Source organism: Microchirus variegatus (genome assembly GCF_963457635.1).
Source record: "Microchirus variegatus genome assembly, chromosome: 8".
Lineage (NCBI taxonomy): Eukaryota > Metazoa > Chordata > Actinopteri > Pleuronectiformes > Soleidae > Microchirus > Microchirus variegatus.
In genome coordinates this window covers 13236248-13260336 of record NC_139809.1, presented here as the reverse complement: position 1 = coordinate 13260336, position 24089 = coordinate 13236248, and the positions used below count along the sequence as shown (strand labels likewise).

General features: G+C 43.0%; 1 protein-coding gene across 1 annotated transcript in view; it reads right to left on the bottom strand.

Annotated features, from left to right (window-relative positions):
* Positions 1-1429: 1429 nt before the first annotated feature.
* The window catches only part of met (MET proto-oncogene, receptor tyrosine kinase), a gene marked incomplete at its 3' end in the record, with an annotated part of 81679 nt that continues 59019 nt past the window's right edge, over positions 1430-24089 (bottom strand). Inside the window, exons 12-21 of the mRNA XM_083893925.1 lie at positions 21661-21813; positions 16400-16553; positions 15474-15602; positions 14046-14306; positions 10091-10171; positions 7532-7713; positions 7342-7451; positions 6245-6410; positions 6011-6147; positions 1430-1727 (exon numbers count right to left, since the gene is read on the bottom strand). Coding sequence (XP_083750051.1) covers positions 1430-1727; positions 6011-6147; positions 6245-6410; positions 7342-7451; positions 7532-7713; positions 10091-10171; positions 14046-14306; positions 15474-15602; positions 16400-16553; positions 21661-21813 — 1671 coding nt within the window. The remainder of the gene's footprint in view (positions 1728-6010; positions 6148-6244; positions 6411-7341; positions 7452-7531; positions 7714-10090; positions 10172-14045; positions 14307-15473; positions 15603-16399; positions 16554-21660; positions 21814-24089) is intronic.

Genomic DNA, 24089 nt, shown 5'->3' with positions numbered 1-24089 from the left:
TTATTTCTAAGTGTAGAAGAAGAAATCGCCCACATCGGTTTATATTTCAGGTTTAAAAATGCGAACAAATACAAAAGGGAGATGAGAATTCCTTTAAGAACGTACAGTAAGCAGGATCTTTTACATCATTTATCAATAATTTATCCGTGTAATGCCCTCATGTGGATTAAAAGGTGAAATTCATGCCCAACTCACATTTTCCATGGTTATTTCCAAGCAATAACTTAGTTATTATTATCAAAACAAGATGGTATTACCTTAACCATACTGTTATTATATTGTCACTGTACTGTAATATTTGAACGACCTACATAGAGCTGCAACTAACGATTATTTTAGTAATAGATTAATCTGCCGATTATTTTCTCGATTAATCGTTTGGTCCATAAAATGTCAGTAAATGTTGTCGAGTGTCTTGTTTTGTCCATCAACCAAAAATGATGACTTTTAATGATTTCTTTGTAATGTGGAGCAAAGAAACAAAGAAAATGTTCACATTTAAGACGTTAAAACAAGCAGAACTCTTGTTTTAATCCTGGAAAAAAGCTTCAAACTGATTAATCGATTATCAAAATAGTTGACGATTAAGTTAGCGATCGATTAACAATCGATTTATCATGTCACCTCTAGACCTAAATGATCAGCTATATCTCCAGTGAGCTTTTTTGGGGGGGCCATTTTTTCTTTTTAATCAAGCAATAAAAGATGAGATAATTCTATGAAAAGAGCATCCAGTGACCTGCACACAGGCAGCAGTTTCTTTTCCACCCACACTTCCTCACCCCCCTAAAATACCTGCCGTTATTATTGATTTTCCTGCGTGCCTCGGTTTACAGGCTCCCCCTGTACAGGCTCCCCCCCCCGAGGCAGCGGGAATCTCTTGCAGCGGGCGTCATTGTCTCTGGTGGCACACACAGTCTGATTTACAGCGTGTGCGGAGGCGTGGGTTGTTAATACGACACGATACATTTGGCCATTTGTCGAACATTCACATTGAAAAGAGACAGCACACACACACAAAAAAAAAGGTTTTTCCAAGCAAAGACCACCGTGACATGAGCAGGAAATGCATCCTCTCACAGCGTGGGTACAGTGAGGGTGTATTTTTTGATGAATTGTGCTTCTGTCACAATGGCTTTTTTTTCTTCGTCCGCTGTAAAAACCTTTGTCGAGGAGGTGTTCTGTAACTGTCTCGCAGAAGACAAAAAGGAGGGCTGGCCTCCGTGCTCCCTGGGGTCAACGAAAGGTCAGTCGGCCCTACCAAACCTCCTACCTCAAACGTTGAGGGGTCTATATACACATTGAGTGAACAGTCAAGGCTCCAGAAACCTGTTTTTTTTCCTCAGCATACAGTGTCCAGTGTTTGGCAAGTACATTACAGTAGTTCTTCATCGCCCAGCTCTCGTTTTCCGTCTCGTCTTTGTCTCCTTCAGGTGCAGCAGTCTCGCTCCACGTGGCACAGGAACGGGGTACGGGAGGGCAGGGACGTGGAGGCGCACGGGTTGGACGAGGACCAGGAGGAAGGGGGCGTGGCGGTGGTGGTGGACGAGGAGGCGTGGAGCGGCGGGTAAGGGCTCATCTTGTCGATGTTGACGTAGGTGGTGTTGAGCAGGACGTAGTGCTCCCCGCTGAAGCTGGAGAAGATGGAGGAGATGCGCGACACCAGCTCGGAGAAGGAGGGCCGGCGCTCGGGATTTGGATGCCAGCACTCGACCATGACTGTGTAGCTGGAAGAGAAAAAGGAGGAGGAGTCAAAAGTTGAGAAATGGCCACTTTCCCAAGTACCGGAACACTTTATGTAAATATTCCAGCTAACGCACATTAGCGCATGATGCGTTTCCATGAAGACCGACCGGAAGAAGAAGCGCGTAACGTAATGTTTATGTGCCGCATCACCGGTGTCCAGGCACCGTTTACCAGTTAGCTCCGTTAGCTCCTTTAGCACCGTTAGCATGCCTACAGTTGATCTGGAGTGGTCTGTTTATAACGAAAAGCGCTACAAATAACTAGCATACCTGTGTACTGTGGATGTGTGCCTCTGTTTTTAAAGTTTAGCATTACTTTGAGAAATGGTCACTTTTCTAAGTGTCAGAACACTTTATTTGGCGTCATAACGCTAACGCACGTGCATGACGCGTTTTCCATGACGACTGATCAGAAAAAGATGCATGTGATGTCATGTGTACGTGCCGCGGCACCGCAATATAGGCACCTTTAACCAGTTAGCTCCTTTAGCGCCGTTAGCGCGCCTACAGTCGAACTGGAGCGGTCTGTTTATTAAACAAAAAGAGAAGCACTCCCAGCGCATGACACGTTTTCCATGACGACTGACTGAAAAAAGATCGTGTGGCGTCATGCTTAACTGCTGCGGCACCGGAGTCCAGGCACCGTTTACCAGGTAGCTCCGTTAGCTCCTTTAGCGCTGTTAGTGCGCCTAGAGTCAAACTGGTCTGTTTATTAAACGATTAAAATAGCAGCACTCCACATAACTAGCATACTTGTGTACTGGCGTATGTGTGCCTCTGTTTTTAAAGTTAAGCGTTACTTTAGAGACTCACTTTAACAATCGGGAGTCACGTAAACATGACGTCACACGCGTCTTTTTCCAGTCTGTCGCCATGGAAATGCGTCATGCATTAATGTGCGTCGACACTGTTAACCGCCATTAACGCATTAAAATGCCCACTAGAATTGATCTCAAACACTAAGGTTTTCCTCCGCGTTACGAATGTTTTTTGTCGTACAAAGTGCACCAGACTCTCTGTATCTGGTGCTGTCACACGTCAAAAAACCCATCAACTTAAAAGAATGCTTTCATTCCAAAATGCCACACAAGCTAAATATTATGATTAACCCTGTCTGACTCGGTAGACTCTATCAGTGTTTATATTGATTAAAAAAAATGGCCCTACCTACTACATACCATAATATCTGCCAGCGACTGCTATCACCACATGCCCTGTGAACTCGGACGAGTGAGGAATCGTGGGAATGTTTGCAAGTGTGCATCACCACCTCCTGATGTCCCTGTTTAATTTACAGCTACGGAAACTTTGGGGCCTCAACCTCCCCTCACCTGAACACCCCCCCCACACACACACATACAGTGCACCTTAGGATGTTATCTGTGCTGCATGAGCTCACCCTTGGTATTCATTTAACAGTACATGAAGTGGCTCAGAGATTAAACGATAAAGACAGTTCGCATACTTGAGCGCTGAGTGAGTCGACAGATCCATACGGTATCATTCTGCCACCTTATTTTGCTGTTACTCAGGCTTTTTTCCCCCCCAACTTTAATCTAACAATTATGTCTCTTTAGTAAGCTGCTTGCCTCCCTTCGCAAAAGTTCATGGAGAAAATTGGCATTTTTAATAGAAGCTGATATAGAAGCAGATGGTTTACTGAACGAAGGATTTCAAACACAAAAGTCACAAAACTGTGTGGTTTCTTTGCTGATTTTTTTAATGGATTTTGGTGCAGGCTGTCAGGGGTTTACAAAGACTTGAGTTTTGTGGTGGAAAGGGCAGTCTAATGGCAAGATAAAGAGGTGATCATACTCTTAAAAAAACATAGACTTATACTGGCTGTATCTAAGCGCAGTGAGCGTGTCATGAAGTGTAAAAGAAAACACAGGAAGCGGACGAGGAACACACGGAAACTAGAGCAACAGACAGGATCCGAAACGTCACGACACAAACAAATGAACTGACAAAGACACTGGGGAGCACAGAGACTAAAGTCTGCCCCACACTAGAGGATAATTAGCTAGATTTTTGGTCCCATTTTAGGCTGATTTGAACAGATTATCTGGCCAAATTATATCCTGTAGTGTGAGGGATATACAGACGCATCAGAGTCTTCCCGATTTCAAATTTGTAAGTATTAAACATGTCTGATATTTACGACCAAACTGCGACTTGTTCCGCAGTGTTCCTCAGTACACAACAGCTATTAAAGGTGCATTATGTAATAAATCTAAAGCAACTGGCCATAAAATCCTCCTAATATGTCACAGAGACTCAGGAATAATGTTCATATAACAAACTGAACTCACCAACAACAACAGAACAGCCAAAATATTTGCATTAAAAAAAATCTTTTGCAGACTGCAAATCATGTTTATGTTTTGAAATCATGTTTTGGCATGTGGCGCCACCTACCGCCGTCCACCAATCATTGCAGTCAGTAGAGTCTCAGCTGCCGAGCAACCACGGGTTGCCAGTTACGTCAGAAAACGAAACCTAAAAGACCTCGGTATTTTGAGTTTGAATGTAGTAACTGTTTTGGCCACATATTCTTACATATGGCACCTTTAAGTGACACCACCGACCTGTCTGTTTATATCCTAAAGTCACGTTAAATCACGTCAATCAAGTCTTATGGGATCCCAAATCATCTTAATCTCCTTGAATGCCAAGTGTGTGTTCCTGAGTCTCGACTGGATCGTCCAGTTTGTGCTTTCTCAGGATTAGTGCACTTGGGAGGCGGGGCCAATCAGACACAGGTGAAACTAACAAGAGACATGTGAAACACATTAGGGGCGGGGCAGACAATCAACATGGAACACAGGACAGGAGGGAAAACACAAGGAAAACACTTCAAAATAAGGAAAGAAACAAGGAAAAGAAAACCAGACATAAAGAACAAAAAGGTAAAAAAAAGACTGAATAAATGACCAAATAAAAGACTCTGGATAATCCAGAGGTTGTGACAGTGCATGCAAACAACCTGAGCTATGATCTAACTTTCAGACCACAACTGAAGTTCACTCAAGTGCAACCAGCAGGTTCACAAAAATATTCATAATGTTCCATCAGTAGGATTTATTGCTCAAGCTGTAATCAGCGGGTTCTTGCCTGGCAATCTCGAATAAGAACACATCCAAAGAAAACTCCAAAAGAAAACACACTCTGACAGAAAATCACGCCCCCGGCACCTAAAACTCGACGGCGTATTTTTGCTGGTGCTATTTGTGCTCCAGAACTCACCTGCAGTCATCATAATTCAATATTAACAAAGATTAAATAGCTCAGGACATGCCATTTTATGTTTAGATTAGATTAAAGTCAATTTCACAAGTACTGAGTCATGGTTGGAATCCAGCGCCACTGGCAAACACAAATGCCTCGGTATCAGCGCCCTGTCGACACTTTTCTGTGCTGTTTCTTATCAGTGGTGCCATGGAAATACAGACAACAATGAACCCTTTATGATACATTTGTTCAGCTTAATTAAAAGATCTGCCACAAAAACAACGAAATGAACTGAAATGATAGAGACGGATCACGACATAAAGAAAAGATTGATGTGTGATCTTTGTGAGCACTGATCTGCCACGGCAACAGGTGCTTAGCAACAAAAGAAACGTAAATCTTATACAAGATTATATTGAATTTTCATTTAAATTCCTTAACGTTTGTGTGACGCGTGACGCTCGCCTGAGGGATTCTGAGAGCGTGTTTTACTGAACCAGAAGAACTTATACATCTCCTGATTACTTACTCTTAAAGGTGCATTATGTAATAAATCTAAATCAACTGGCCATAAAATCCTTCTTATATGAGACTCAGGAATAATGTTAATATAACAAACTGAACTCACCAACAACAACAACATTACAGCCAAAATATTTGCATTAAAAACATTTTTTTGCAGACTGCAAATCATGTTTACGTTTTGAAATCATGTTTTGGCATGTGGCGCCACCTACCGCCGTCTACCAATCATTGCAGTCAGTAGAGTCTCAGCTGCCGAACAACCACGGGTTGCCAGTTACGTCAGAAAACCAAACCTAAAAGACCTCTGTATTTTGAATTTGAATGTAGTAACTGTTTTTGGCCACACATTCTTACATATGGCACCTTTAACTCCTTCTCTCCACAGTTTATCACTTGCGCTAACTGAGCCGTGGCGGTTTGCTCAGGGAGGGGAAAAGTATATACACAGTATGTATGCATGTGTGTGTGTGTGTGTGTGTGTGTGTGTGTGTGTGTGTGTGCATACTCACAGGGCATCGGGGCAGAACTCGGGCTGCAGGAGTCTCCTCCCCTGCAGGAGGAACACCGTGATGTCGAAGGAGTTCACGTCAGAGTAGGGCGGAGCTCCGCGGGTCATCAGTTCCCATAGCAACACGCCGAACGACCACTATGGCAAAAAACAGTATTAGTCTCCTTTATTTTTTTATTTATTTTTTTAATAACATCAACTTTTATGACGTCATGTAGATAACCGGCATCCTCACCACGTCGGACTTGGTGGTGAACTTGTGCGTCTGCAGACTCTCCAGCGCCATCCACTTGACCGGCAGCTTGACGCCGCTCTTGTTGTGGACGCTGTAATACTCTTTGTCGTAAACGTCGCGGGCCAAGCCGAAGTCGGCCACCTTCACCGTGTAGCTCTCGTCCAGCCTGTCAGGAAAAACAACAACAGCTCAGTCGTTTCTACTCATCTCTGCGGTTGTTTTTCCCATTCCTTATTCTCTTCTCTTTTGAGATAAAGCCAAGTAGAATGAATAGAAATATGACTTTAACTCTCCTAACAAATGCATGTGATAGGGGATATGCACATTATTATGACTCTAGTTAGCATAACCATTATCCGCGGGGCGATTATCGCAAGACAGGAGTCAAAATGGGACCGTACCTATGTTCTCCGGGTCCTATGTTCCCCGGGTCCTATGTTCCCCGGGTCCTATGTTCCCCGATTTGTATGTGACCGGGGAACATAGGACCCTTTCTCTAAACCTAACCCTAACCCTACCCATTTTCAAAAAAGGGTCCTATGTTCCCCTGTCACATACAAAGTGGGGAACATAGGAACTTTTTTGGAAAAACGGGGAACATAGGACCCGGGGAACATAGGTACGACCCCAGTCAAAATCACGATGAAATTCTCCTACAAGCATAAGCAGAATTGTATTGTCCTGTTCCCAGACACACACTTGTGTCCTGTGACAAGAATAAATGTGAACTCTAGTGCTGTCAAACGTCAATGCATCAACTGCGTTTAACGGCGTCAACGTTAACGCACGCCGTGTTTCCATGACGCTAAACTTTAAAAACAGAGGCACACATACGCAGTACACAGGTACGCTGGTTATTTGTAGCGCTGCTCTTTTCGTTTAATAAACAGACCGCTCCAGTTCGAGTGCAGGCACGCTAATGGCGCTAAAAGCGCTAAAAGAAGCTAATGCAGCTAACAGAGCTAACTGGTAAACAGTGCCTGGACGCCGGTGACGCGGCACGTATACATGACGTCATGCGCGTCTTTTTCCGGTCAGTCGTCATGGAAACGTGCGTTAACGCGCGCTAACCTATTGCACAGCACTAGTGAACTCACATGCAGTTTCTGGCGGCGAGGTCCCGGTGGACAAACTTCTTGCTGGCCAGATACTCCATCCCTCTGGCCACCTGCAGCCCGAAGCCCATCAGGTCCTTCACAGTCGGGTTCTGAGACAAAACAGACAAAACTATCAGCTGACTCTGTTTTCATCTCGTGAGGCTTTGCCTAAAAATAGCGCAATCCTTACGTGCGACTCGTCGCGGATGAAGTTGCGCAGGTCGCCGTGCTTCATGTAGGGCAGGACCACGAGCGGCGAACCCTCGGGTGGCAGACAGATGCCCAGCAGTGAGAGCACGTTGGGGTGGCTGAAGTCCTTCATGATGATGCCCTCCTTCAAGAACTGGGACACCTCTTCAAGATCTGTAATGCCTTGAAAAAGAAAATAAAAAGGAAAAGCTTAGGGTCTGTAAGCCTGGGCTTTAGATATTGATGGCTATCATATAATACCGTAGTTGTATACACTACCGTTGAAAGGTCTGGGGTCAATTAGAAATGTCCTTATTTTTCAAGGGATACATAGGCATATAGAGGCCCATCATCTCTCCAGTGTTCTAATGGTACATTGTGTTGTCTAATCATGTTAGAAGGCTATTGGATGATTAGAAAACCCTTGAAAACCCTTGTGCAATGATGTTAGCACAGCTGAAAACAGTTTTGCTGCTTCTTTGATGAAAGCCAAGTTTGAAGTTTGTCTTGCCTATATTTTCTATTCATTATGCAACTGTTTTGATGAATAAAAGTGTGACTTTTAATGGAAAACACAAAAAAATGGTATAGGTAACCCCACATTTTTGAACGGTAGTGTATAATACATGATATTACTATTTAATTATATCTTTTTTACTTGTGAAAATGTGACATTCCTGAGATTCTAGGGTAAGTAAAGTTCAGGAAGGATGATTGAAAAGATCCCTGCTTAAGAAGAGAGTCTGCTCTCCTGACATCACTGAGAAGGTCACTCCTCATATTCCTTTGGGGAATCAGAATGATGATGGAAAGTGAACCCCCCCCCAAAAAAATAGAATACTCTCACACAGACTTGAGTCATGTCAAATTCCCATTTGCCAATTGCATCTCTGCCTGTGATGTCCTGCACTTTAGCCCCGGCTGACTCGGCTGTAATCTGTTTAGAGATGGAGGCTCTTTTTTTGCCTTTAAATCGGAGACCAGAGCCCAAAGACATTTGGTTTTTAGAGCTTCTGTTATTTAAGTTAGGGAGGACAATTAGGTTATTGTGTGGGGAGGATGAATATATATATATTCCATTCTGGAGGTACAGGATGTGCCATTTTCCCTTTCAACTAGTTGAAACAACTTCAGGTCTCAAATAAAACCAAAAACAAATATGTGGTGCCTGGGGGAATTGACTGAACTTAATAAAAATCCTAATCCCAGAGGACTCAACCCACCCGAAAGGCAGAGCTCATCCCCTCCCAATGTGGATGGAGGTTCCATGTGAGCGCGTGGGTCTTTTCCTCCACATTCATTCCAACATCAATCTCTCCTGCTCCGTCTGACAGGTTACACGATTAGACGGCGCCCTAATGCCGTCCTCACCGTCAGACGCTCATTCATCACCACTGTCTTAACTCTGATGAGATCCTTAATGCTATTGTTGGAGCATCATGATATCATACAATAAGTATAGGCCACTGTGATATAAGCAGATGTTGGATGGTTGCGAGCAGACGTTGTGTTCATGTTTTAGGGAGATTGTGAAGGAGTTTAATGCTGAAGGAGCAGGGTTTTTAGCCTAATTAAACAGCTTTGGAGTCATTGTGATGGTTAAATGTATTGCTGCGTGGAAATTGGGATTTGTCTCCACTGCCCCTACTGTCTGTTAGTGGAAAACCAGCCAGGTCCATCAGGTCCAACCGACCCAGAATCCTCTGATTCAGGAGGTCTCGCAAAGTCTTCATGGCACGACACACACCCAGCTAGTGATACCAGCTATTTTGGACGCTCGTAATGGCAGAGATGGTGAAAAAAGAAGCTGAGAAAACCTGTTGTTGGAGGAAGCGAGGAAGAGGAAACGACTCCGATCGAGCGATGGGCCAGACATGAGTAAAAAGCCAGGTTTTTTCACATGGGGGAGAATTGGAAAACACGGAAACATGAAAAACGGATGCCGACCTCCATGGCTTGTGTTCAAAAACAAAAGCACATGGCCAGGAAAGGGGGTATGAACGGGGGAATCCATCAGTGGTGAGCTAGCAGTGAAGATTAAGAGATAGACAATGGATGGGTGGATGTTTACGGTGGTAAATGTACTCCAAAACTGTAGGGGGAGCTCTGTAGAGCAAAGTTCTCCTTTAAGTCAAATCAATCAATGTGTCTATAGATAAGGGGAATATTTGTGCTTTGTAAACCATCAGCTTATGACAAGATAGTAACACGTCTTTTCAGTTTCTAAACATTGTCTTAAAACAAAAATATGACGTTGATGTCGCACTTTCTTTGCCATTTTTCCATGGCTAACGTCTGGCTATCGTTGCACTGCTTCAGTGGAGGGTGCACATGGTCCACGTAACCGGTACACAATCCAGTCATTCCCTGGCGTGATGATTGGTCATGTTTATTACAATATTGGAAGACACATTTATATGTGGATGACTATCAGACAATCAAGAATCCGAGTCCATGTAGAATTGGACACCAAGTGCCCATAAGAAAAGGTTGTTTTCTGGAAAAGAACTGTTGAGTTGAGTTGTTTACATGTTATTTTAAGGGATTTATTTGTACTCACGATTCAGAGACTTGACGGCACAATGCTGCTTCTGCCCGTCCGATTCCAGCAGCGTTCCGTGGAAAACACAACCGAAGTGACCTGCAAGTTACAACACGACGTACGGTATTAAATTCAGAATTTGTCAGCGCGAATACAAAAGCTCATGTTCAAACCTGTAAAGATCTCCCAAACAACATTTCTCCACCTCGACTCGAGACAAGCCAAGTGTTCTTTAGACCGTGACATATGAGATGCAGCACTTTCTCTTTCCTCTGACAACAATCGGGCGAACACCGTCAGCCGGGACCATGCACTGTACAGTGGCCAAGAATCATTTAGCATGTCAGGATGGTAATCAGAGAAGATTTCTGTTTGTTTAAGTATGACATGTTTTGTTGATATTACCTGGCTGAGCAGTGTGAAGCAGTCAGTAATGATCTGGGAAAGACTCCCACCCCATCAACCCAGTGTTATGGCAGCGTGAATCACGATTGTGACCAACACCCTTTTTGCTTTTCTCGACAATTGTTATTTTTTTCATACTAATTCACGTATAATAAACGGTGTATAAAACTGTATAAAATAATATGATATGATAATAATATAACATTACAAACAAAATCAATAACATGGCAAAAATGGCAAAGGTCAAATGAGGCAAACCTAAAATCAATTTTTTTACAGTTTTTAATTGTCGTTATTAGTCGTTGTTTACAGTTAGCAGTGTTTGCGATAATTAGTCTCTCTTGCTTGTTTTGCTTGAACACTGGCTGGACCGCAAACACCCTAGAGCGAAAAAAGAGCTAAATCTAAGGCACCGATACTCAGGATATCAGTTACATTTCATTAAAAACGTCCCATCCCTGTTAAATACATCAATAAATCAAATAACGACATTGTGACAACTGCATGCAATCACTTTTTAAAAATAATTTTGTGATGAAAACATTGTTGTCATGTTGCGAATGTGTTGTTGAACTCACTACTCGTGCGAATTTACCTCAGCAGACCATCGTTCACCTCGTGCATTTGCTATTTATAAAGCAATGTACCAGGCTAATGCACTAGCACAACGAACTTTAGAACACGTGTTATAAATCGTAATCTCTACTTCCACCTTCCTTCATACAGCTGCCATCCTCCAAACATGAGCACATGCATTTGTTGTAAAGCATTACTAAGATGGAGGTACTATCACTTAGCCTCAGTGCTAACTGTGAGGCCCTAGAACACAGGCTGATATTTATGGCACTGTAAGAACATGAACAAGGTGTGAAGTGTGAAGTAAAGGTTCACCACCATTTCACCAACAGGGACGGTGATGACGTATTCAAATACACACTGCTTTAATATGGAGTTGGTATCCTCTTAGCTAGCTATAATAGCTTCCACACTTCTTGGAAGACTTTCCTCAAGATATTGAAGTGTCTTTATGTGAATTTGTGCCCATTCATTTCATTCTGTAGAGCATTTATGAGGTCAGGCTCTGAGGTGGGCTCACAATCTCTGTTCCAGTTCATCCCAAAGGTGCTCGATGGGGTTGAGGTCAGGTCCTCAGAGGTCAGGGAATAGAAAAGGTACTTCCTCAAACTGCTGTCCACAAAGTTGGAAGCATAGCATTGTCCAGAATGTCTTGGTATGCTGAAGAGTTAAGGTTGTCCTTCATTGGCGATAAGGGGCCGTAATCAAATACATATACAGTACTTTAATATGGAGTTGGTCCCTCTTAGCTAGCTATAATAGCTTCCACACTTCTTGGAAGACTTACCTCAAGATATTGAAGTGTTTCTATGTGAATTTGTGCCCATTCATTTCATTTTGTATGAGTTCGCGCTCTGATATGGGCTCACAATCTCTGGTCCAGTTCATCCCATAGGTGCTCGATGTGGTTGAGGTCAGGTGATCTGTGTGGGCCAGTCAAGCTCTACCACACCAAACTCGTCTACTAATGTCTTTAGAGTCCTTGTCTTAGGTTCTTCCTCAAACTTTTCCCACAAAGTTGGAAGCATAGCTTTGTCCAGAATGTCTCTGAATGCTGAAGCGCTAAAATTGTCCTTCATTGATGGTGATAAGGGGCCGAGAGACCAAAGCCTGCTTGAATCACCTGAATTCAATACTTAACAGGTGTGTCCATAAAGCTCAGCTCACATGGATAAATGTTTTTGGATTTTGGCTCCATGACCACAGTAATTACAGAAATCAACATTTTTCTACAGTTTATGTATAGAAATGTAAGTGCGGGAGATAATCTCATACCATGCATGCAGCTTATATATGCAATGAAACACGATGGCTACGTCTGAATCCCTCACATGTGGGTGTTTTGCTGCTTTTAAGAGCTGATTCTGATTCTCTAAAGTTACCGTCGCCCTCACACTAAATCTGCCCCCTCAAGTAACCCAGTACGAGGCTTTATTCATTAATGTCCCACACAAGCTAATAACCTGTGCCAAACGTCACTGAGTTATTGTGCATTTTATTGAATTATTATCTCTTACTTAAGACATTAGGTCTTGCCCCAGACTGGGAGAGGTGGAATGAAATGAGCGCGGCGTTCTCCTATCACGTCTTTGCAGATGTCTGAGAGTGTTGGATTACGGCTCCCGACAATGGACCCTGGGAATACTAGCTGTGAACAAATCATCCTACGCTGCTTTAAAAAAAAATCCTGCCTGGAAATCCAGGCTCTTTTCTTCAGGGGATAATTCAGCTGAGGGGGGGCAGAGGGCTGTTTTCTGACACATGGAGGGGGTTTGGGGTCTTTTCTCTTCTTCATGTTGAATTTGATCTGTAGGCTCTTTTTTTAAAAGCCACAATATGAGGGCGATTTTGTGTGCGTGTGCATGTCAGGCTTATGTTTTTTTCTGATAAAGCACGCAATTAAGCCCTTTGTGGTCGACTTAAGCTTTTGCATGGCTTTACATAAATCCTAAATTAAATCTGGGCACTCTGGACCAAAGTATGTGTTCACATCGATTACACGGATACCGCCAGATTTGTATTATTATTTGCGAGGAATCAGGATTTTTGTGTTAGCTAACCCTATTTAGCGACTACGGCCAAAAAAATATGAACATTTAAGATGCCGGTTACAAATGTAAATGGACCGTGGATGGAATGCAGAATAGAAATGTATGCAAAAAAAAAAAAACTGAGGAGAGTGCAGGAGAGGCTGCTGTGATCTGAATTTAATGGGTTTTGACCAATCTGTGATCACTGCTAATGCCGCTACTCCATCACATCTATTCTAGCTGATTAACAAATGAAAACAGAAATCACATACGGGACATCTCAAGTTAGAAGGACACGGATATGACGCGAGAAAGTTCAAATAAATCATTATTTACTGTATGTACAGGGTTAGGCTTTTGAAATGGAACATTAAATGCATAACCAAAACAGAAGCCCAATAACAACACACAGAGAGGATGTGTGATGGTCTTCCAAAGACAATGGTACTCCATTATACACAATACTTACATTGGTAATAATAGTTTCCTGATATCATGAGTTGCATATTTGACCTGGTCTTTGTGTTGTGTTTTATGGTATTATATCTGTGGATGTAAGACTGTGTGTCACATGTTAGACTATATCTGTTCATATAATAGTAGTAGTTTCAGCCTTTTGTTTTCAATTGTTACTTAACAATTGGGTTCATCCATTTGCAGCCGTGGCAAAAAAACAAACAGTTTAATGATACTTGTAATTTCAGAAAACGGAGCCACACAGTCAATCGATCACTGTCAAGACTCCTGAATATCTTCAGTTATTGTTCCTGCACTGGCAGCCAGATTACTGCACAGTTATGCACAAAACATGCTTTAAAACCCTCGCCCTCATAAATAATGTCTCCAAGTCAATACACGTCTGCTTTATTAGCAGCTGGTAGCTTCTCTCTGGCATTTGGAAAATTACACCTATTTAGAATAACAAGATGAGAGTTATTTGAAGAGAATTTTCTGAGACTGACCTCTGCCGATGATTTGGTTGAGGTGAAGCAGCAGCTGTTCCCTGGCGATCACCACGTGCTGCACCTCTGTCAGCAGATCCGGGTGCAGACAGGACGGATCTATGTGGACCGGGGCCATCAGCAGAGGTGACACCAGCTCGCCGTCCATCCCAAAGCCCATGCCTACGCCCATCGCGCCCAGTCTGGGCGACATCAGCTCCCCGTTGCCTCCATAGATGGGAGCGGCTGCCCGGCACGTCTCGGGCCTGTCTGTGCCCTGATCTGGAGACGGAGGAGGGAAGCAAAGGTCAGTGACTGTGTATCAGCGAGGCCTCCAAGAGGGGGTCAAGGTTTTTTCAAAATGATCACAGTGTCAGCTACAAAGGCAGAGGGCAACTCGACACTGTGATGGAGGCTGTAAAAACAAGGTTTCTGATTTCACATCTGATGCCGTGAGTAGCACGACAAGAAAAAGCGTGGAAAGCGCGAGCAAACGTATACAAATTTGATCTTAAGAGGCAGAACAGACCAGAGAGAGTGGACATCACAGCAAACAGAAACAGACGTTCAGTTACTAACTCTCCTGGATTTTGGGTCTTTAAAGTCACTTTCAAGCAGCAAGAAAATTGCTTTGCCCTTTTTAGTTGTTGTCAGGATCATAGCAAAAGACACCCACTCCCCCATGTCCCCTCCCCCGGATACCTTTAGGGTCCAAGCTCAGAGAGAACCAGACGTACAGGTGACTCAGATTGCATCAATATTTGCAGGATTTGCCTGAATAATTGAGCAACAAAGGCAAAATAGCATAAAATATATTCATCAAAATTAAAACCTTTAGTTACCAAATGGATATTTTGAGTCATTTTATCAATGTGGAGTTTCACTGAGTTTCATTTAATCAAATAACTTGTAGTGATGACCCTTTTATTACACTGGAATAATAATAATAATTAAAATTCTGTAGATTTATTGAGTTTTTTAGCCTCTTTGGTTTCACGAAGCACCACAATTCCAGCAGGCACATATATAGATCTGCACCTGATCTGTAAGTCTGTACCATGAAGTATTTGCCAGTATGATGATAAAAAAGATCTGTTCTTTGAATTTCATTCTACACACAAATACATGAATATTAATGGCCACTTGTAGATGCTGCTGTCGAGCAAACGTTGGCAAATGTTGTTCTGGAAATTCTCTGAAGATTCTCCTGCCCGTTCCTGGGTAAAGTTTCCGGCAGGAGAAACATCAGGGGGGATCCAAAGCAAGTGAATTGTTGCTGTGTCCAGCTTCCTCTATATACGCACAGAGCCAGGCACGGCCTTCTCGACTGTATTGTTGTGGATGTGGTCACACCCAGACAAACGTCCTGCTGCAAACGGCCAGATAATATGCAGACCCACGTCTCCTTGACAGTGCCCCAGAGTTTTTACGTCTGAAAACATAACGTACCCTCCAGCAGGGTTGTCCTATAGTCCACTGACTCGTGGGAGACCATTTCATTGGTGGGGCTGACGCTCCTCGCGTTCGCCAGCTGGTCCAGGTGCTGGATGTCACCCCGGTACCACACCTCAGACAGATCTAGAGACAGAGGGAGGGGGCGAAGAGGATGAGGAAGGGAAAGGAATGCCATGAGTGGATAAGACATGAGTGAGTCAAGGTTCTACCACGGCAAAAACTTGTCAAACCATGTCTTGATTTGATCGTGTTGGAATAGAAAAGGGTCTTCCTCAAACTGTTGCCACAAAGTTGGAATTAAAGCGTTCTGCACTCTAAGTATAACCATATGAGGTTCTGCAGCTTGTCCTCATAGGAGAACCCTTTTTGGCTCCACGTAGAACCGTTTTATAAAGGTTCCACCTGGAACCCTTTTGGTGGGTTCCACCAAGAACCCTTTTAAAACCCTTTACTCAGGAAAGTGGTTTTAAAGGGTTCTCTGGATCAAAATGGTTCTTACTGGAACCATTAGTGTTACCAAGAACCCTTGAAAAACCCTTTCTTCAGGAAAGGGTTTTTCAGAAGCAAATGGTTCCAGGTAGAACCTCAGCCCTTGTAGAAGAACCCTTTTGGAACCCTTATTTCAAAGAGTGTACATATGTAAAACTGCTTTGTCATATCCACTCCACTTTATATACAGTTTGATATGTTAAAAGCATTTGAATATTAATACCTCAGATTAAAACAGTGTATAAAAGATGTTGTAACACATCTTGAGCAAACATGTGATGAACTAACTAATATAATAATTTCAGAGCACTGTGTCACTGACTCATTAATGTAATTACTCCTATTATCTCATTAAAGGGTTACAGGGTTAGGACGTTCGCATTGAAGCAAATCAATCCGGCCTTTAATCTGCTCCACTGTGCTTACTCTACCTTCGATGTGTTTGTTCCTCTTCCACATCAGCAGCGTTCCCAGCAGCAGCAGCAGCAGGCTGACGCACACGCAGCCCACGATGAGACCGGTGTAGTCCTGTTCCTGTGCCAGAGTCACGGTGCCCAGAGTCTTGATGGAATCTGCCTGGCGCCACTGAAACGGGCAAATGAACGCGTTTGAGCCAATGAGACGACCCGTACAACATCCGGGGAGATGGATCTTCGCAGAGGTCATGCACCTGCTTACATTAGACTTTAATGTCGACCGTTTAACATTAACATTACATGTTGTGATATTAAATTAAAGTCATTCAAGAATAACATTAACAGGAAAACATTCTGACATCATCTCATTTCTAAACAAAGACGAGGGATGGCTCTAAAACTTAAAGTGAATGTCACAGATGAGTCCACTCAGAAAATATGCTATAGAGTTTAGGGTCAAGGTCAAAGGTCAAATGCATTTATGAAGCAACCCCTGTTGCCCCAAAGTGCTTTATGTTGCCGATTATTTTATTTATTTTATCTTAAGATGCTGCTTAGTATTAAGTAGATGCTGCTATTGGTGCTAAACAGAATTTTCTTGTGTCGGAATATGCAACGACAATAAAGTACCTAGCTACCATGTCACCAAAATAAAATGAGTAAAAACACGGCAATGGAAACAACACATGGTCGAAAAATAATAAGACTTGCACTCTTTAACAATAATAATTAAAAATTAAACAAGAATAAATGTCCCTTTTAGACACGTGGCATACAACAAGCATATCTTTAATTGTGATATGGATAAGATATTTTTCTAACCCTAAAAATAAGTTACACAAAGTCAATATGTCCTCACTAACAGTGTTTTTTTTTTTAAAATAAGAAATGTGTCCTTACCACCTTATAAACGCACACAAACAGTCTCTTGCAACACTCTGGGGCCTGATTACATCAGTGATATTACCTCTGCTGTTATTAGGTTTAGTGGAAATTAGGTTTCTACTGCTGCTGCAGACGGGACAGTGTGTGTGTGTGTGTATGTGTGTGTGTGTGTGAGCACGTCTGGAGCAGATATATGAATGTGTTTATAGAGCTGAGGGATATTGTCTGACCCTTCCCAGAGATAAGCACCTTCCCCTCTGAAGAGCCGTTCACAAGTCAACAGCGATGGAGCTGATAATGTCTGGTCTGGAGCACGCCGCTGTTTTCTCAGACTGGATGTTATCTTGAAGGACGACATGGCGATGCCTGAAGCTCAGCATCTAATATGAGTTCTTATCACACTTTACACTCAATATCACTTATATATTAGTTTATAGTTTTCTGCCACCTAGGAGAGTGTATCATTGTGTGATGTTTAATACTCTCACAGACTCTTAACTTCCACCTCTGGTTTTACTATTTAAGACTGCACTACGCAACATATCATTACAGGATCATCATCACACTGTGAGGATGCACCGTGGTGACACTGCAGGGACACAGCTGCGTCCTCCTGCTTCACTCCAAACACAATGAAATTAGCTCTAATCCCAGGCTTAATCTACACAATGAGTCCATCTGATAGAACATTATTTCAGTCCTATTCAACTCCCCTTTAAGCTTCTTTCTTTCTTAATCACACCAACTTGTTAAAGGGAGCAAGTTAAGTTGATTTATTATAACACCATCACTAGATGATGATGACCACATCTCCAGAGAAGATTTGGTGGCAAAATTGTTATTTTTTTGTCTTACGCTTGCTCCCTCCTCTAGGGGTCGCCACAGCGGACGATCTGCACATTGTATTTGGCTGAGATGTATACCCTTCCTGACACACCTTTCCCATTTATCCGGAGTACACTAGCAATGGGAATTACAATGAGCAATGGAAATGGGGACCTTGCTCGTGGGCACCCCAACCCTTGATCTAGCGGGGACTCGAACGGGCACTTTTTAATCATTATTGTTCTTTTCTATGCAGATGATACACTCGTCTTTACAACTGCCAGTCAATTGGGTGAAGATAACTGCATTTTTCACATTAGCACCTAATGACGACTGCTGTATATCATAGAAAGACATCATCTGCAATGTAAATGTTTTCCCAGTAGTGTGCAGCCATAATATGCCAAATACAGAGTAAAAACAATTAAGCGTAACTATTAAGTGACAATTACCTAATTATGACTTGATTATAAGTTAACCTTTATTTTAACATACCTTACTGTAAAGTGTTACCTCTTTGTCTAGTCTGTGATTCTCTCTGCTCCTGTCCAACTGTTTCCCCACAAACATGTGCTCCTGTCTGACAACAGAACCTGATCTTCACTTGAGATATTTCTTGCTGTCAGATATCACGTAGCTACCGCTGAAATAGGATCCTTGAATATGACATGTTCATGTTTTGGTGAAGGACAAAGTGAAAATGAATCAAAATAGACAAGGAAATGTGGGAGGGAAAAAAAACATGTGTGATGATGATATTAGATTTACAAAGAGAACGCAAAGAATTAATGTTTGAGTGTGATTGTTTTGAATAAAAATCCTTATTTCTAATGTCTTGACTATATTTTCTGGATAAAAGTGTGACTTTTAATGGAAAACACACAAAAAATAGTATAGGTGACCCCAAACTTTTGAATGGTAGTGTATCTTTCAGTCACATTTGTCACAGAAGGGATTAAACACAGTGATTTCTGATGAACGCCAGCCCTGGCATGCATTTCCCTCCACGTTCCCTTCTCCAGACTTCAGACTTCTCGACTTATATTCAAGTGACAAGACAGCTGGATGTTGAGCCCCTTCACTCACCACACATGTGTAATACATTCTTCCTTCGCTGTTTTCTTTATATAAGAGATTGCGTTAAGACAGGGGAGGTGGAAGCGCTGCAGACGTGCGTGTGTGTTTCGCCGATGGCAAAAATGTGATCCCGTAACTTTCGGGTGTTCGTTAATTAGCAATATGCCAAGTTGCAAGTCGTCAGTCGGGAATAAATCAACTGCAGCCTGCGTCAAACGTCGAAATCAGTCCCGTAATAATGCGACCGATTATCATAGCAATTGAAGATGTGACTAGTTTCAGCACACTGACGGCTGCTCTGTCATCGCCGTGTGTGTGACGCGATCGTTGTGTGCTGTGTGTGCCAGACTCTCCCTCCTGAGGCAGATCCGGTGATACGATATGATTGATTTTATTGGCGAAACAAAACAAATGGGAATTTTTTTCGTTTTTGTGCTGAAGCAGCTTCATCGATCATTGTCATGCCGTAACTACACTCTTAGAAATAAAAGTGCTAAGTAGAACCGTATAAGGTTCTTTGGCTTGTCCTCATAGGAGAACCCTTTTTGTCTCCAGGTAGAACCTTTTATAAAGGTTTCACCTGGAACCCTTTTGGAGGGTTCAACCAAGAACCCTTTTAAAACCCTATATTCAGGAAAAGGGGTTTTAAACTAAAATGGTTCTTAGTTAGTGTTAACAAGAACCCTTGAAAAAGGGTTTTTCAGAAGCAAATGGTTCCAGGTAGAACCTCAGCCCTTGTAGAAGGACTCTTTTGGGACCCTTATTTCTAATATCACACTCTTAGAAATAAGGGTTCCAAAAGGTTCCTTGGTGGAACCTTCCAAACCCTCCAAAAGGGTTCCAGGTAGAACCTTCCAAAAAGGGTTCTCCTATGAGGTCAAGCTGAAGGACCTTATATGGTTCTACTTAGCACTTTTATTTCTTCACTTTTATTGTGTAGGAGAATCCTTTTTGGTTCCAGGTAGAACATTTTTGTGGGAAATAATGAATTTTACTCTTGATTTTCAACTTTTTACCTAATAATCATGACTTTTTGTCTCACAATTTCCACTTTTTATCTCATAATTGCAACTTTTTACTCCTATTTTTTTTTTCCCTGGTGGTTCCACCAAGAACCCTTTATTCAGGAAAGGGGTTTTAAAGGGTTCTCTGGATCAAAATGGTTCTTACTGGAACCAATAGTGTTACCAAGAACCCTTGAAGGGTTTTGCAAGAGCAAAATGGTTCCAGGTAGAACCTCAGCCCTTCTAGAAGGACCATTTTGGAACCCTTATTTCTAAGAGTGTATACCCACTCATCTTACAGCATTATGTCTGATCCACTCTAACAGATCCTCTCTTTAAAGGTGATAATCTTTGGCTCATTATGTGATCGCACAACTTTGGGTGTTACCATCATCATTAAGAGTCATCCACTTAAATGTGTAATTTGTGCATTTAAGTGTCCATTTAGTGGATACAATTTTTTTTTTTAAATGAGGGAGAGTGTGGGGAGACAGCTCTGTTGACTGGATTAAAGACAATGAGCACTAATGAGTAAATGTACTTACTATTGGATGGAGATCAAAACAATCTCACATGTTGGAAGACTTATTTTCTACTTTGAAACAATTTTCAGACTCCATTTACAGCAAAGTGGCCCGAGTGAAACACACACAGGTTCGTGCTGCTATCCTCTGAAGGACTCACATTGACTTCCATTCATTTGGACAGCCTAAGCAAAGCCTTAAGCATGAATGCCTTAGCTCTAAACATAACCAGCTCCTCAGAAATGAGGTTTTACTTCATAAGGACCAGGTTTCTGGTCCTGACAAGTACTCAAACACACACATACTTTAACACTTGGGCATGAGGGCATGCCTGGAGTTTGGAGCCTTGTGAAATTCCCAGAGAAGTCATGGCCGATTTCATACCAAGAGCTGCTCATGTCTGCAGACAGAGGCAGCGAGAAGCAGCCTTATCTGAGCGCTCCGTTCAGCAACAGATCCATGATTTAGAGTTTAGCGACGCGTGACGGAGCCCCAGTCAAAAGTGCATGGGCATCATTTCAGTTGATGCCTCCAGCACAGACAGTAAATGTGTGAGTTCACAGACACCCTCGCTTTGTCAAAGAAACACTTGCTTCAGACGACACACACTGAAGCTTTTCTCTGCTTTTAATATGCTGGGAAACTGGAACAATGATCTATTGAGTGGAGTAAAGAGTGTGTGTGTGTGTTTGTGTGTGTGCTCAGGGGGGTGTGGCTGTGTCATTGTGAGAACTGGGTGTCTTTCTATGCAACAAGGCCGTGTTGAATAAAAGACACTAACTTTTTATTGACTGACTGTTGCGCAGGTGACAGGGAGGTGCTGCGGTTGTGGACTTGCACCTAAGCGTGCACAGGTGTAGTCCCTCTATGTATAACTATGTTCATTTGCGTCACCGTCTGCACATGTATTTGTAGGTTTTGCGTCAAAATGCACGATAATGCTACAAAGCACGATTCTCACCTCCACCTGCAGCTCCTTTGCCGCCGTGGCGCGCAGTTCAGTGGGAACGGTGCACTCCAGAGTGTTTCCCACCAGAATCAGACTCTCGCAGCTGTGATTGGACACAGTCAGGACCTGACACTTCGACATCGCTTCCCTGTCCATGCGATCACCCTGCGGGATGGGGACGGAGACAAGTACGTGAGATGTGGACTTAGACGCTGCGGAAGAAGAAGAGTTATTGACTATTGTCACCTTTTGCTAGAATGGTAAACGGTAGAGCCACCAACTATGACAAGCAAAACCTTGTATTTACCTATGTATTTTTTAAAGTTTCCATTAGGAATAGTACCAAAATATTTATCGGTACCCTTCCCTTGAGGTACCAGAGTAATGGTACGGCACAGCATGGGTGGAGCTAGACCCAGGAAAAGCGTCACTCCCTTGTGACCGGTGTTTTCTTCAACACCCGCAGTCTATTTGACGTCTTGTTGAGACTCAATCAGCCACGAACCAAGCAGGAAAACACCGGAACAACATCACGCTTGCGTATCTCTTGAGCACAGCTCATACCCCGTCGAAGCGCAAGCTTGACCAAAGGTTTTTACCGATCTAAACTGTACCGTACCGTGATGGAAACACGGCTTACGACATTTCAGATTACACCCATTTGCTAGTTCCATTATTTGCTTACAGGAAGTGACAAAACTCATCCGCAACGTAGAGTGGAATCTGCTTTTGTAGCACTTGTGACCATGAGACATTTTTGGGGCAGTAATTGAGCAGAGAAGATATAATAACACTGGCGAATCTAAAATTACGTGGAGTTGTCTGAACTGCATCCTGTATGCAAACAAAGCAAAGCAGCGAGGAGTGATTTTTCAGTCATTTATGTCATTAAATCTGATGCATCTATAACTCGATATTGGGGTTCTTTCTCCTCATCACGATCCATTGTGCGTGAAGAACAATGAGCATGAAGTTGATGCCACTGACACGAGCAGGACAAATCCACTCATGGTGACCTTCAGTGGGAAGAGCGACCAAAATCGTCTGAGTGTGTGACCGAGTTACCAAGAGCACGGAGTTTGATGGGAATCATGTTCTCCTCATGTGCCACTCCATTTGGTCTATCCTTCTCTCAGAGTAACTCTTGTTTCTTTCTTTTTTCTTCTTAGTCATTTCTGGATCTCCCTCTCTCTCTCTCTCTCTCTCTCTCTCTCTCTCTCTCTCTCTCTCTCACACACACACACACACACACACATAAACACACTTGTTTGAGTGCAGCAGGAGGCAATAAAGAGAATGATCACATTCCCTGCGTGACAGCTTGGGATTTACCAATTTGACACAGAGTGGAGGCTCACACCTGTTCCTCCACTCTCTCTCGCTCAAACACACACACACACACACACACACACACACACACACACACACACACACACACACACACACACACACACACACACACACACACACACACACACACACACACACACACACACACTGCACTTTTACCAACACCAAAACAACCCCACTCATTCCCTTCCTTGCTTGCACTTATGACAAACACAAAGACAACACATTGGTAACAACTTCACCAAAGTCTTGTTCTGCGTGTTTCCCTGGCTGCAGGTGCGATGGCGCTGTGCACGCTGCGCAGAGGAGTTATTCAAGTTATTAACCAGCCTGTGACAGCACGACCAGTCAATCTAAATAAACTGTCACCGCGATAATTGCGAGCAAGACGCTTCTCACGCTCCCACAAATTGATCGACAGAGATAAGAGTCTGGCGACCAGCCATCGTCAACAGCTTGGTTCATTCGTGTGCGGATTTGTAAAAAAAAAAGTCAGGGTGAAATATTTTCTATTTATTGTATGCCATTTTGGGGCCGCAGCTATCAGATGGCACTAAATGAGCCCAGTGTTTTGCCCTTTGCTAGAGGCCAGTGCAGAACAGGGTTATCAGATGGCATTAAATGTGGCCTGCTCTGGTATGAGGCCTGGTACCGTCCCCCCCGTGGGTAAAAGCTGGGGGTTTGTCTGGACTGAAGGGAGGAGGGAGGGAGGGAGGGAGGGAGGGAGGGAGGAGGGGGAAACGCTTGAGTTGGTGGTGGATTTAGCATCAGGGCCAAGGTCATGTCTGGGAAAAGAGCAAGAGGAGAAGAAGAAGTAGGAAAAAAGTTCAGCACAGCTGCCGTGAACCGTCGAGCTGCAGTCAAACAAAAAAAAAGAAAAAATGAAAGAAAGACAAGAGAAGAAAAATGCATTTCATTGTGTTCTCAGACCACACTCAGGGGGGTTTGAAAAGCAGCATTAATATGTCAAGAGCTTTGACCCTGGCAGCTCGAACAATACGAGTCAACAGAAAGAATACACAGAGAGGCAGAGCGGCGAGGGGGGGTCAGGCTGGGCGTGTAAACAATGGGGAAACAGACTCTACTTCCTG